The sequence below is a fragment of the Dipodomys spectabilis genome, unplaced genomic scaffold (genome assembly GCF_019054845.1).
Source record: "Dipodomys spectabilis isolate Male_0828 unplaced genomic scaffold, ASM1905484v1 ptg000145l, whole genome shotgun sequence".
NCBI classification, from domain to species: Eukaryota; Metazoa; Chordata; class Mammalia; order Rodentia; family Heteromyidae; genus Dipodomys; species Dipodomys spectabilis.
Genome location: NW_024870822.1, coordinates 25,775,776 through 25,789,763, shown reverse-complemented (window position 1 = coordinate 25,789,763; position 13,988 = coordinate 25,775,776). Strand labels below are relative to the sequence as shown.

At 40.8% G+C, this 13,988-nt stretch overlaps 1 protein-coding gene across 3 annotated transcripts in view; it reads left to right on the top strand.

Moving 5' to 3' along the window:
- The window catches only part of Ppfibp2 (PPFIA binding protein 2), a 137,543-nt gene that overhangs the window by 74,520 nt on the left and 49,035 nt on the right, over window positions 1–13,988 (top strand). For all 3 annotated transcript variants that reach the window (XM_042691364.1, XM_042691365.1, XM_042691366.1), the window contains 2 exons: window positions 5,721–5,807; window positions 10,385–10,498. In XM_042691364.1, the coding sequence (XP_042547298.1) occupies window positions 5,721–5,807; window positions 10,385–10,498 (201 nt within the window). The remainder of the gene's footprint in view (window positions 1–5,720; window positions 5,808–10,384; window positions 10,499–13,988) is intronic.

Sequence of the window (13,988 nt, the reverse complement as noted above, 5' to 3'; positions counted from 1 at the left end):
AATCCAGATCTTAAAGAAAAAGTCCCCATAACAAGGTCTTTTTTTTTCTTTTGGTCAGTCATGGGTCTTGAATTCCAGGCCTGGGTGCTGTCCCTCAGCTCTTCTGTTCAAGGCTAGTGCTTTACCACTTGAGCCACAGCCCCACTTCCAGTTTCCTGGTGGTTAATTTGAGATAAGAGTCTCACAGTCTTTCCTGCCTGGGCTCAGATGTCTGCCAATCCTCAGATCTCAGCCTCCTGAGTAGCTAGGATTATAGGTGTGAGGAACCAATGCCCAGCTCATAAGATGGTCTATTAAAGAACTATATTATTTTGTACCCAAGGATACTTGGGAACATCATTTTTGAGGCCTAAGGAAGACCTTGAAATGAAAGTTCTGGTCTGTTTATGTCTGCAAAGAGATTAAGCATTTAAAGGATAGATTTCCTCACATCCCAGATTTGTCCAGCTTCTTGAGAATAATGTTTTGATATGGACAAAGGAGGTTTGGGCTCAGTCATCCTAGCTAAAGGTTCCAAGTCATTGAGAATATACAAGACTTCTTTGTTCTTATCCAGTCCTGTGACAGAATAGAGATATTTAGTTTCATCGTAGCACTCCTCAGTCAAAATGCAAGAGAAAATAAGATTTCACTCTTCAGTCCAAGTATCACTTCCACTGTGTACATAAATCACATAGCCCTCATAGTATTCTTAGGTAACTACTTGAACTATAATATCAGGAATAGTCAGACCTTGAAAATCTAGTGAGAAGATTGATTTTTTTCCTTCTGTTACATATGTAGCAAGAACTGTCAACATAGAGAAAAAGTTTTGGTCAAATATATGTGTAACAATACTGAGTACGTTCATTGGACGTTCACTAGCCTAGGGACTAGTATCATTAACTGAATAATAGGATGAGCATCCTTAACAGGGTAGATTCACTTGCCATCCTGTAATGTGGGGAAAGAGTTAGCTAGCCTATAACATCTTTCAAAATCCCACTTGTCTTCTCAGTGGGATGTGGACATGGTTCTTTCAATGTGAATTTACACACAAGGATCTAAGATACTGCTTTATCATTGACTTACCTAATACAGAACACAGATAAGACTTTCCAGGACTCTTCAAAACTGGAAGCACTCAGGGATCTGGATGTGTGGTCTCAGTGTTGATTTAAGACTTCTACTGTTATTCCACCATTAAAGTTAAGCAAAACTGTGACAAAGCAAGCTCTTTTAAAGTAGAACAGAACAGTGCTATGTCTTAACTCTGCCTCTTAAAACATGTCTCTCAAATTGGAATCACATTTTCCTTATCACATGATTGTTCTTGTGTCCTGGTGATGCAGTTGTTTCATAATGCAAGATGACATCAGAAAGTGATTAAGCCTGTTTGCCAATTAGTAGACTAAGGAGTTTAAATCTATTCATCCAAACTCAAATCTTTAACTTCTGGCTATTGAACATTGATGTTGAAGAAAATCATTCCAATAAAATTCCTGGTCTTGTTTTCAAGTGCTTTTGGGTAGAGGCTGGAGTATATCCTGGCCTGTGCCCTTCTGAGGGGCTGCAAGTCTTAATCTAGGTGATAACTGCAGATATTGGTCTTTCTGCAATTTAACCACTGTTTAAGGTTAGAACAGCAGTGATTCTGGAGGCTGGTATAAGAGGACAGTGATGGACCAGGATGACCCATAGGGAAGGATTCATCTCTTAAGTCTGTTGGCAGTCAGAAGTACCAAGAACCCCTACACGTCCTTAAATAGTGTTTCTAATGCATTTGAAATACTCAAGAAAAAACATTTTGTTAAGAAACTCAGATAATATGGTTAACATCCCTCTTGACCATTGATACCACCACATCTCTCCCCAAAAGAGAGCACTGTTAAAAGGCAGCTTTCTACTTATTTTCACGTATATGTAAATAACTATGGGGCTATGTTGCTTTCTACTTTCATGGTAATTGCTTTGGATCTTGCTTTTTTCCTAGCCAATTACATATTTCTATGATGTGCATACCTATCTGTCACATATTTCAGAGTGCTACAAATTGCCCATAAAGTGTCATTTATTCAGCCATTCCTCTGTTAAAGATATTTTTCAACCTTTAGTGAATAATCATGCAGTCCCAATATTTAAGACAAATTTATACGTGATCTATTCTCTCACGCTAAAACAATGGAAGCATACTAGCTTACTACATAACGAGGGCAAACTAATCCATTGTGTCTGAAGATGCTTTGTGCTTTACTAGTAAAATGGAAACAAAAATAACATCTATTTTATGAGGTCATGGGAAAGATTAAATGAATTAATGCACATAAAGTGCTCTGGACAGTGCCTGTCATGTGGTGAATGATATGTATTGATGGCACTGTGCTTGGACAGTCTGTATTGGTCTCATGGAATTGCTTTGGCTTTTGGCCCATATTTTCCATTAGCCTTTGACCTACTTTTCAAGCAACTCAAAAGCAGTGTATTTTGCTCATCTGTCTACCATAAAAGTATTGTCATAGATATTGTTTATCTCATTACAAAGCCTCAGTGAAAACATGAACAGTTTCTCTCTTGCCCAGGAGTAAATTTGATTTTAGGCAGGCAGTTTGATTTTTGAAGTTTTGATTTCTTCTCCCCTCCCCTTCCTTGTCCCTCCTCCCCCCTTCTCCCTTAGCTCCCTCAACCCTCTCTTCAAGGTCTCTCTACTTGTACCAGGCTTACAGAGAGAACTCACCATCCTCCTACCTCTGCATCCTAAATAGGATTACTGGTATGCACTACCACACCCAGCTGTTTTTTTGTTTGTTTGTTTGCTTTAGTTTTTTTTTTGTTTGTTTGTTTTGGTACCAGGGCTTGAACTTAGGGCTTGACACCGTCCCTTAGCTTTTTTGTTCAAGGCTAGTACTCTACTAACTTGAGCCATAGCTCCATACATTTTTTGAAGGTTAATTAGAGATGAGAGCCTCATGGACTTTTCTGCCTGGGCTGCCTTCAAACTATGATCATCAGATCTCAGCCTCCTGAGTAGCTAGGATTATAGGCCTGAGCCACCAAACTCATCTGATCTGTGCATCTTTCAATTGACAAGGATTCTCTTCTGTTGGCTGCTAGAGTAAATTCAAATACTTGATCAACTTCTAACAGATATTATGAACTATGACACACATTTTTCCAGTGTTAGCTGAACTTATGTCTTCAATTTACTTTGTTAACCATCATTTTTTTTATTAACTTGTACAAATGGTTTATTATAATGAGGGACTATTGTGAATGAGCTTCATTATCAGTTCAGCTGGTAGCTACTGTCCCTCTTAGCTACCAAAGTCCCAGACAAAAAAGTGTGTGCTGGAGAGCCACCTGCATGAGTGCCACATGCATGGGGCTTCTAGGAGTCCTTACCACCTGAGGTCAGATTGCTGGCAGGGCTTCAATGGCATTAATACCATGCCATTCCATACAGCCCCTGGAGAGCACATATGCATGTAGAGGACACATATGGAGGTCAGGGAGCACAGACATTTAGGAGAAACAGTAAACCAACACCTTTGCTGGGCTCTGGGCATTACTCAGACTGGTTTCCTATAGAAAGGTTAATTGCTGCAAAGAAAAAAAGACATTAGGTTGAGACTCAGTGGTGGCTACCTTAAGTTTTGAGGCAAGTCTTTGAAAGGCAGTGGTGGGAAAAGGAGATGTATCTGAGTTATCACTAATCTCTGAGGGGATATAGTATTAGAAACTGGGTTTCTAATACTAGGGTAACAATCCTACTTCTGGTATGAAAAAATTAAACTTATATTTAAAAAGTAGATGACAAGACAACATAAAATTGCAAATATTCACATATTTCAAATGATTGAAGAGAGCACAGTGGGTGTGGTGACTTGCTGCAGTCTATAAAAGGATTTACCCTTGGACCTTCTCTCTTTGACTTCTTGATGGAAAAGGTACGCACTGGTGCTGAGTTGGTCCTGCCATCTGATGTGCAAAATATCATTTGGAAGTGTTCTTTCTGTCCACTGAAAATCACCATTGTATGTCCTTTAATAAGGAGGATTCCACCTGCTCTCCAGAACTGTTTTCCTATCAGGTTCTGAAAAAATAAATGTAGATTATTATAGACCTTCTGTTGCTAACCCCAGAGAGTTTGATCAAGTCCAGGCTCCTGGAATAGTAATGTAACAACAATAAACTGCAACCCATAAAGAAGTCATTTGTAATTGTGAAGGCCCTTTGTCTCTGGTATGAAAGAACTTCCATAACAATGGACAAGACACAGGCTTGAGCAGGCCTGGAATAGAAGTCAGTGATGTAGCAGTAGGCCCCATGAGCCATGCAGACTGTGCCTGGCACAGCCACCCAGGGAAGTGCCACCAGGCTCATTCTCCCACTGTACCTTCAACAAACAACCAGTGCTTCATTCACTAGTGAGACTCTAGGACTGGAATGTAGAATGCTTGGTCTCTGCTTCTTGGACTGGGAATGGATCTGTCACTTTCCCTCACATAGGCTCTGCATTAGGAAGGAGTAGGATGAGAGAGGAAAGAGGTATCCTTTCTCATGGAGAGAGGTTGGATAGTCCATCCAAAGTTAAAATATGTGGGGAATGGCCTCAAGATAAGCATGACCCATTTGCACAATCATGACTTTCCTCTGGGGTGGTAAACACCTGACTCATGAATCCCAGAACATTGATATTAGCAAACTTATGGTAGATTTCCCATTTAGCAATGTGATTTACTTTTTTCAGCTATTCCATTTAGTAATGAGATTTACTTTTTTCAGACTGCAGCACTCTGGATGGCTTATTGTGGGCGCCTCATTTTTGCTTTCTATTTAACACAGAGCAAGTGAACTTTGGTGGTATTGGGGCCAGCTCAGTGCCCTTCGTAGCTCCTACCCTCCTCCTTGCCTAAACCAGGTCAGACACACCCTAGAAAGTGACAACTCCTATATCTAGTCAATCACATTTTATGAGATTCTGATTCTCCTCTGACATTTCACATCTTCTCCCTTTCCTTTCTCTTGTAGTTTCTACCAACCTTGCATTTCCTGTTCTCTCTTTGCTTAGATCTTCCTCTGGCTACTATGAAGATTATTCTCAAAATATTTCATTGTAGCCTATTTGTCTTAGCTCTAGCACTTTGGAAAGCCATATGCCAGCCTGGTTGCCAAAGCCCTTGTCAGGTGGGTTTGGGGTAGGAAAGAACATGTAAGTCAAGGAAGAGCCTTGCAGCTGGCAACCCGCATGCGCTACGCTACTGTGATGTTCAGAACTGGAAGATACACTCTAGACAACATTGGTATGAAAGTTAGGAAACAGCCAGATCTGTGCCCCAGTTGTGCCCACATAGATTTTTTTTGTTGAATAGTACCATCTCCCTGGTCTCCTCAAAGAGAAAACCCTTACTATTGCTGTGCCTCTGGCAGGCTGTACCTCCAGCTGAACCAGACCCAGCGTGTCCCATCAAGCCAAGAGCTGCTGGTCTGGAGCTCTGTGGAGGCCCTCCTGGCCAAGGGTGAAGTCATCAGGGCTGGTTGCACCATCATCCAGAGCACACCTTTCAGTGGCATGTGGTTTGGTCCTTCTTGTAGTTGTTTTGAAATCTGTGCTTTCTTGTTATGGTGAATGGTTTTGCACATAGAATCAGTGAAACTCTCCTCATAAATTGTTTACATTGCATTTGGAAGTTGGTAGTGTTTTTCCAGCATGGTAAGTGTAGTTTTCTTCTCTTTTCTTCCAGGAAAATCACCACAGTGCTGCTAGTAATGAAACCTACCAGGAACGCTTGGCCCGTTTAGAAGGTGATAAGGAGTCCCTCATCTTACAGGTAAGTTCTTCTGGATGGGAAAACCAGCTTTCCGGTAACTTATAGTTTGGAGTTTCCACATTTGAGGAATCATGGGGTATTCTTTCTTGGAAAATATCTGCTCCCAGCGTATATTTTTCAAACAAACTTTTCCTGAAACAAGCCAGAAAGTAAGTGGGACACAATATAACTCTAGGCGTGGCTTAGTGAGGGCTGCGAATTCATTAATTAATTTATCATTCAACTACCAAGCACCTGTTTCTACACACTGGAATGACTGGCTGACTGCCAGGTGCTGTGTCCTTTGGGAGCCCATGTGTCCCATAAGGGAGAGGAGTTACAGCTTCAGGTTGCTAAGAATTAGACATGTGAGTGAGTGATGCTGGACTAAGTTTGAGTGGTAATAGAGTCCAATGCAAGCCCTAAACTGGATCTACACTGATAACTTTGAGGCCAAATGCCCTAGGACTGTAAGCCTTTGATGGCTCCCTTGCTTTGAAGAGAGGAACTCTAAAACTTCTCATGGAAAAAGAGCCAAACAAACCTTTTCATTTCTGAAAGCTGTGTTCTTGAGTAGGCCTGAAGTAATGCATTCTGATAAGTGGTCTATTGCCAAAGCAGAACTCTTTGCTCTAGTATCTAAATGGATTTAGCTTATACTAAAGGTCTGATAAGCATCAGATATTGATTGATGATTTAGAGAATGTAAAGCTTTCTATAAAGGTTGAAGGGTGATAAATAAAACTGATAGTCAAATGCAAGGAGACAGATAAATCCACCCCAGATTGTGGGCTTTATTTTGTAGCACTAGAGTTGTGCTGTGGCAGAGTTTATTTGTTCTCTTTTTATCTTATCTCTTTTTATGGCCATTAGAGTTATCAGTGATAGTAGAATCTGGAAATTGAAGAATAATTTTTAATTGTTACTATAAAAGCACAGAGGAGTTAACAGTTATATAATTCAGGCAAAGAGTACATTTCTTTGTGGACAGTGTCACCCCTTCCCTTGCAGTTTTTCCCTCCCATCCGCACCCACAAGTCGTGTAGTTCATTTTCAATATAGTATCCAGTGAGTACCACTGCTGCATTTGTTTACCCTTTGTTCCCCCATTTCTGTGCCTCCCCTTACCCTCCCAAAGACAGATAAATGAACAAACAAGACAAAAAAAACCCAAAAAGCAACAAAGAAAAAAAAACTACTTGTTTCCATTTTCTGACATTCATTTCAATTATTTTGTAAGATCAGAGGCTCACAGGCATTGTGCTTTTGTAAAGAACGATTTTTTAAAGAAGTAGATTTTCCCTGTTTTTTTTTTTTTTTTTTGTTCTGCCCTTCTTCCCTTAAATAAGCTCATATCAAACATACAATTTCATAGACTAGCTTTTCTTCATATCATTGATTTTTTAATTTTTAGTTTATTTATTTTTTGCTTGGTCGTGGGGCCTGAACTCTGGGCCTGCGCACTGTCCCTCAGCTCTTCAGCTCAATGTTAGCACTCTACTTCTTGAGCCACATCATCACTTCTGGCTTTTTCTGCTTATGTGGTGCTGAGGAATTGAACCCAGGGCCATTGATTTTTAAATAACTAAGCCATGGTAAAATAATTGAGTATCTGCCACTCATCTGTCAAACACTGACTTTAGATACTGGGGATACAGAAGTGAACAAATCAGACCAAGTCCCTATTCTTGTATAGAGAAAGCTAGAGAGGGAGAGTGAGCAAACAGTAAAGAAGTGAACAAACTATTTTGGGTGGTATAAGTGCTATGGAGAAAAATAGAGCCAAGTAAGAACTCTGTGGTCCGGAGGAAGCTAGGGAGGGAAGCATGCAGATAGCTGGAGAAGTGCATTCCAGGCTGGGGAGGTAGTCAGTGCAGCCCACACTGAAACAGGAGTGTGTTCAGTGTGGGGGAACACAGCAAGGGAGCATTGCCCCTGCAGTCAGTACTGTGGAGAAAGGGATCCAGGGGAGTAGCCACCTTGAGACATGGGGGCGGGGGCTGGGCGGAGGGTGTTGGAGGGGCAGGGGAGTGTTGTTGTGAGGAGGTATATATCACAGATGTTTTCAGGGATTTGTAACTTGAAACCCCATCCCAATGACATGATTAATGAAAGAGTATCCAGTTTAGAATTTTGCAGCAAACAGTATGAAATTGCAGAATTTTGATCGAGGAACCTTCATGATTGAACTAATACATTCCTATTCAGAGGGGATTACAAATTAATTTTAAAAAAGTCCTATGTAGGGCTGGGAAAGTGGCTCAGTGGTAGAGCGCTTGCCCTGCATACCTGAGGCCCTGGGTTCGATGCCTCAGCACCACATGAGCAAAAAGAAAAAAGCTGGAAGTGGTGCTGTGGCTCAAGTGGTAGTGGGCTAGCCTTGATCTGAAGAGATGAAGGACAGCGCCCAAGCCTACAGTTCTAACAACTGACAAAAAAAAAAAATAATAATAAGAGAGATTTAAAGAATTCTAACATAATCAGGAATCCCTATTTACCACAAAGTTAGAAGTTGACCTTAGTATTTTTGTTTATTTTGGTTTCATGGTTCTAGGTATGAACTGAGGGCTTCAAGCTTGCTAGGCCACCACTCTACCACTAGAACCACACCTCCAACAACCCTAGTGCCTGGAGTCTGCGGACACACTCCCAGAGCAGCCATTCTGGGCTCACTTCTAATCCTGTGGCTGGTGGAGCTGGTTAGGCAGATCAGCCACATCTGCCTCTTGCTCAATCCACACAGCAGCTTAGTCTGATTGAATTAATTGCAGTCCTTGGCCTACAACGCTTTCCTGAGTCTATTTGTAGAAGAACAAGATCAATCATGCATAACAAAATACTCTGTTTCCAGGAGTAAGTTAAAACAAAATTAAAATCTTTCATATCTTCATTGTAATTTAATTTTGACAAGACAAAGATTTCCATCCTTTTTTACCTTTAATTCTGTATCCCCAATACCTAAAATTATGCCTAACATGAAAGTAGGAGCTCAACAAACCTTTGTTTTTATTAAATGGAAGCCCGTCCCATTCTTGGGTCTTTATTTATTTTGCCCCCAATTTTCTATACCTTTCTCCATTCATTTGTAATACTCAGAGTAAACACTGAGGTTCATAAAGCCCCTGCCTCCCTGTCTTGAGTCTTATGCACCATTGAATCTGTGAGCCATAAAATGCTAGAGATTATGCATTACTCCTCAGGGTACCACCAAGCACTTGGGCCCAGATATGGTATAGCTGTAGAGCTGTTAATCTTCATAATGAAATTACCCATAAGACACCTCTCCAAACAGGAACTCTGAGTCCCTGGAAGCAGAACCACCCTTCGAATCCCACTTTTGCAAATGGAGTTGCCAGTTGAAAAGGCAAGGGCTGCTGAAAATGTTGGCCAAGGAAAAAACAAACAGGCAAGAACTTAGAAAGGCTTGTTATTTCAGATGGGCCTTGTGGACAGAAGGAGCCCCTTTGGGGATTGAAATGGAACTCTGAGCACATCTCAATTTCATGCATGTGTTTCAATAATTCATTGATGATTTGAGAGTATAAAATGGAATGCTTAAAATAGCCAAGTTAATTCAGATTCAACCATTTTCAAATGGGAACTTTATCATTCAAAAAGTTCATTTAAACCCTCATGTGCGAATTGACATTAACTCATTAACGCTTCATCGATCATTCCATTAAAGCATGAGAAATAATTTAGGATAATATGTATAAAGGGCCAAGTCTCTTAACCAGGATGGTCTCAATTTACCAGCTCTTGATTTCTTTACCTCTGGTAGGTACTCATTCCCTTTCTTCGTTTCTTAACAAGAAAAAAACAGGGAGGATCCTGGGGAAGTTTGCGAATAGGGAAGGCTATGAGAACCCTTGTGGTATGAACATAGGCCATAATTTAAATCAGCTATAACTCATGGATTTATACAAGCTAATATTTCCAAAAGAGATCTCATTTCCCAATTTCCTCAGAGGAGAAAATGACTTTTTTTTTTCTGCCACATATGTGCAGTGTGGCTTCTGTGTTATATGACTTAGAGTCATGTTTTGACCTGTGAGGCACAGAAACCCTTCTAGTGCCAAGTTTTGTCAGTGCTAACATACGCTTTTTACTTCCCACATTCTTTAATTGCTTCAAAACACTTGCCTGATAGGTGAGCAGTCCTCACACCCTTATGAGAGAGGGAAGGTCATTGGTTGGTTCCATAGAGGTTTAGATTGTTCTTTCACGTGAGGTGGCAGAAGTCCTGGCAAGTCAGCTGAGATATGCCTTGAGGTTGGGCCGCTCTATTAGGAATAAGGAGCAGGAGTCCGGCCCAGAGGCAGCTGTTTGTTGGGTGCTTCCCTCTTGAGTCTGTCAAAATCAGGAATCGTGACCAACGTCATTCAGGCAGTGGCGGAGGCTCCCTGGTAAGGTAAAAATTCAACTGGAGTTACCTTCACGCAGGACACTTTCTCTGCCCTGCCTCAGCCATGAGAAAGCCCATCCCTTGCATGTGAAGCAGTGGTGTGCTTTCACTGCTCAGATATGGTACAGTGGGGAGCTTTCCTGCCTCTCACACTCTCCTGCTCCTCCAACTCTGGCTTTATTTCCCACAACAGGTGAGTGTCCTCACAGACCAAGTAGAAGCCCAAGGAGAAAAGATTCGGGACTTAGAAGTGTGTCTGGAAGGACACCAGGTGAAACTCAATGCTGCTGAGGAAATGCTTCAACAGGTAAGGGCAGGTGGATCTGCAGGGCACTGGAGTTGAAATGGTTCCTGTGTGAAAGTCTCTTTCTGTGTGCCTGGCTCACTTTCCCATCCTGCCTGATGGAGGGATTGGCTGCTCAGTGAGCAGTGTTTGGACAGCAGGTGAAACCAGCCTGAACAGTGAGTGGAGGGTGGGGAAGAATAAGAGGAAGAACCTGTTGAGCTGGTTAGACAGATGTCCAAGCCAGAACTCTCTCCAGCCTGGTGCCCTGAGCTCTGTGCAATGTCACCTCTTCTTGTCACTGAAACCATAGTCTGAGAGACATCTGGAGTCTTAGAAAGTCCACTTGTCAGCTTATTCTTGCTCTCACTTTATTTTTCTTTGATTAAAAAGTATTATGTAAATAAAATCCACTGAAAATAGTTTCTTCCTTGCTGTTCAAATAATACTGTCCTTGCTTCCTATGAGAAACATTTTCTATATTTATATATATACAAATAATTATATGTGCACACAATTGACAAAGCAGTAAGCCCCACAGAGATACAGCTAAATCCTCAAGACATGTATGCTTAGCACCTTTGAGTGATTTTTATTTTCTATTTTAAAAATTTTGAGTAGCTATCATTACTGGCACAGGATATAAGTACCTTAAGTGACTTAGGCCCATTCTTTATTTTTTAATTGCTTTGCTATATTGTAAATAATGAGTTGCAGTGATTATAAAGGGAGTGTTGAATTTTTGGCCAAAGTCCTTTCAGAATTGGCTAAGATGCTAAGTAGGGTTTTCATTGAATCTACTAATAGTATTTCTTCACTTAAATCATTTTTGCATTTGCAGTCATTTTGAAAATTAAAGCGTACCTGAAGTTTATGTGTGCATGCTTTGTAGTTCCTGGTATGGTCCTTGGCACATAAAAGATTCTCACTAATTATTTAGAGAGAAAAAGTCATTCCTTTAAAATGAATAGATTCAATTAGATGACTTTATAATCTTTTTTCTCAACACTCCAACTTTTTCTTTAAACTGTGATCAGCCTACAGTTCAAATATTTCTTGGCAATATAGTATTGAATATAGGCTTAGTATTTTACCTTTGTCTTAAAAGGCTTAGTTCTTTTTTTAAAGGTTTTCTGGGGGAGAGGGGGTAGGAGGGAGCTGAGTGCATTTGAAGAACTTAAAAAGCAAGTCAGCATTCTTATGCATATGCCTTCATAAAAATTTGTTATAATAGCTCAGAGACTGTTGCTTGTTTTTGATCTTTATTTTACTGATTCATATCCAATTCATGACTCTGTTTGATTTTTCTATTTAGATTGTATGTCATTTCTCTTGCTTTAATTCTGTGAAAATTACAAGCAGCAATAGGTGTCTTTGAATCTTTCTTTGGAAGACCCAGGGAGGGAAAAATCAATCTGATGGGGAGGAAAATCCCTCAAATAGCAGGAAAGTGTTTTCACAGAGTAGGATAAAATGATCCATTAGACTATATTTTCTAGCCACACCTGCATAAGGTGTGGCTTTGGTATGGGAAGGAAAAAGAAGAGGAATATAGAGTGTTGCAAATCCAAAAAGAGACCACAAAAGTTTGAATATAAAAAATATCAGAAGGCTTATGTTTCAGGAAGCTGGTGTCTAAGAATGGCTGCATTGTAATGCCTGCATTCTTTGCCTACCAGCTGGCTTTGCCTCCTCTTTCAGACTGCTCTACATTTCTCTATGGCAGTGTTTCTGCTTTGTAGTCAGAGTCTCCATGATGAGGAGTCTGAAGAAGGTACTCAGCACCACCCAGAACAGGCTAGCAGTATTCATGATCCCATTGACAGCAGTTTTAGACTCTTGATCCTATACATCCCCGTTATTCTAAATCTAATTTCTGTGTGCTGTGAAACATCAGGCATGGTTTGGGTAATTCCATAGAGGTGGTGTGGTGACCTGATGTATTTTGAAGTATGGAAGCTCATTATTTACAAGTTGCAGTTTTTTTTTTCTTGAACCTGAACCTTCTTGAAACTGAAAATTATCTTTTGCATCCATAAGCTTTCACTGTTTTCTATCAATCTTTCCCCAAGGGTAAAATTTCTTGAAAATTGCAAGTTAAAGTTATTGGGCATATTTGAGTTTCCCCTTTCACTCAGGCGTTGCCTGTGTCATTCATGCACACACACACACACACACACACACACACACACACACACACATATTTGAGTTCCCAGTTCACATTCAGTGAACATGCTATTTCTTTCCCACTTGATTTTTACATGTAGTGCTGATCAATTGATATCCATAGCTTGGAGAATGAATGAGTCCTCTGAACTGGGGGCAGGCAGAGACTTGCCCAAACTGGCTGAGGTATTCTAGGCTGGAGGGCTCTTGGCTTCTGCTGGTGATGTGACTCATGGCCAAGAAGCAGAGAATGGACACAAACAATTGCCCCTTTCTGTCAGTTTCAGAGACCATTCTTACCCTGAGTCAAGCTTGGTCTATTGCTATGAATGAGATCCTTTCCCTGTCTCCAGCAGGCCCTTCTGTCTACCTGTAGATGCAGTGCTTCCCCTTGTTTTGCTGATTGATCCTGATAACCCTGCACACCACATGCATCCTACCTAAAGGCACCAGCTGTTACTCAACTCTTAAGTAACTACCTGTGTGGACCCAGTAATGCTAGATAGTCCTCTTTTCCAGAAGAAATCCACAATATAAGATTTAAAACTATTTTAAAAAATTGACAGTTAATGCAATTTCAAAAAATACTGTATAAATTACAGAAGATTCATCTGTGAGTCAAACCTCACAAACCTCCCCCTGCAATCTCGACTTTATACCTTACCCCTTCCACTGAATGGAATAGCCTGTGGGACTTAACCAGATGTGCGACTTAACCCCAGACATGCTGGGCACAGTCCAGTCTTTTCATTAGGCTCTGAAATACCCACTGAGCTATCTCTCCTCACAGATGTTCTCCTGACCAATGTTAGCCTCCCTCCAGGAAGTTGAGAGGAAGGAGTTAGTCTTTTATCCAACTCATGAACCAGACATCCTTCAGCCTAGTCTAGCCCAGAACCTGTTTAGTGCTGCTCTCTCAACTTCCATGTGGTTTATCTGTACATTAACTCATCCAGACTGTAGGACAAAACATGAAGACCTCTCTTGATGTTAGACAGGAAAACCAGAATCAAACATATCCGCATAGGTGCAGGTCCACAGGAGTAGCACATAGATTTGTAAATGCTTTTAAAGATAATTAGTTCTCATTGGCATCCCTCTGCCAAATGCAAGAGGAGAAGCAGGGAACAATGAGTATCTCTCAAGCCTATATGTAGAAATATCTTCTCAGAGTTTTGATCTCAGACTCATGGTGCCTGCCTGGTTACCTAGGAAACATTCCCATTTAGGAAAAGATATTTCTGGGGACAGGTGCAGTGGTTCATGCCTATAGTTGCAAGCTATTCAGGAGGCTGAAACTAGGACTATTGTGATTTGAGGCCAGCCCAGGCAAAAACTTAGCCAGACT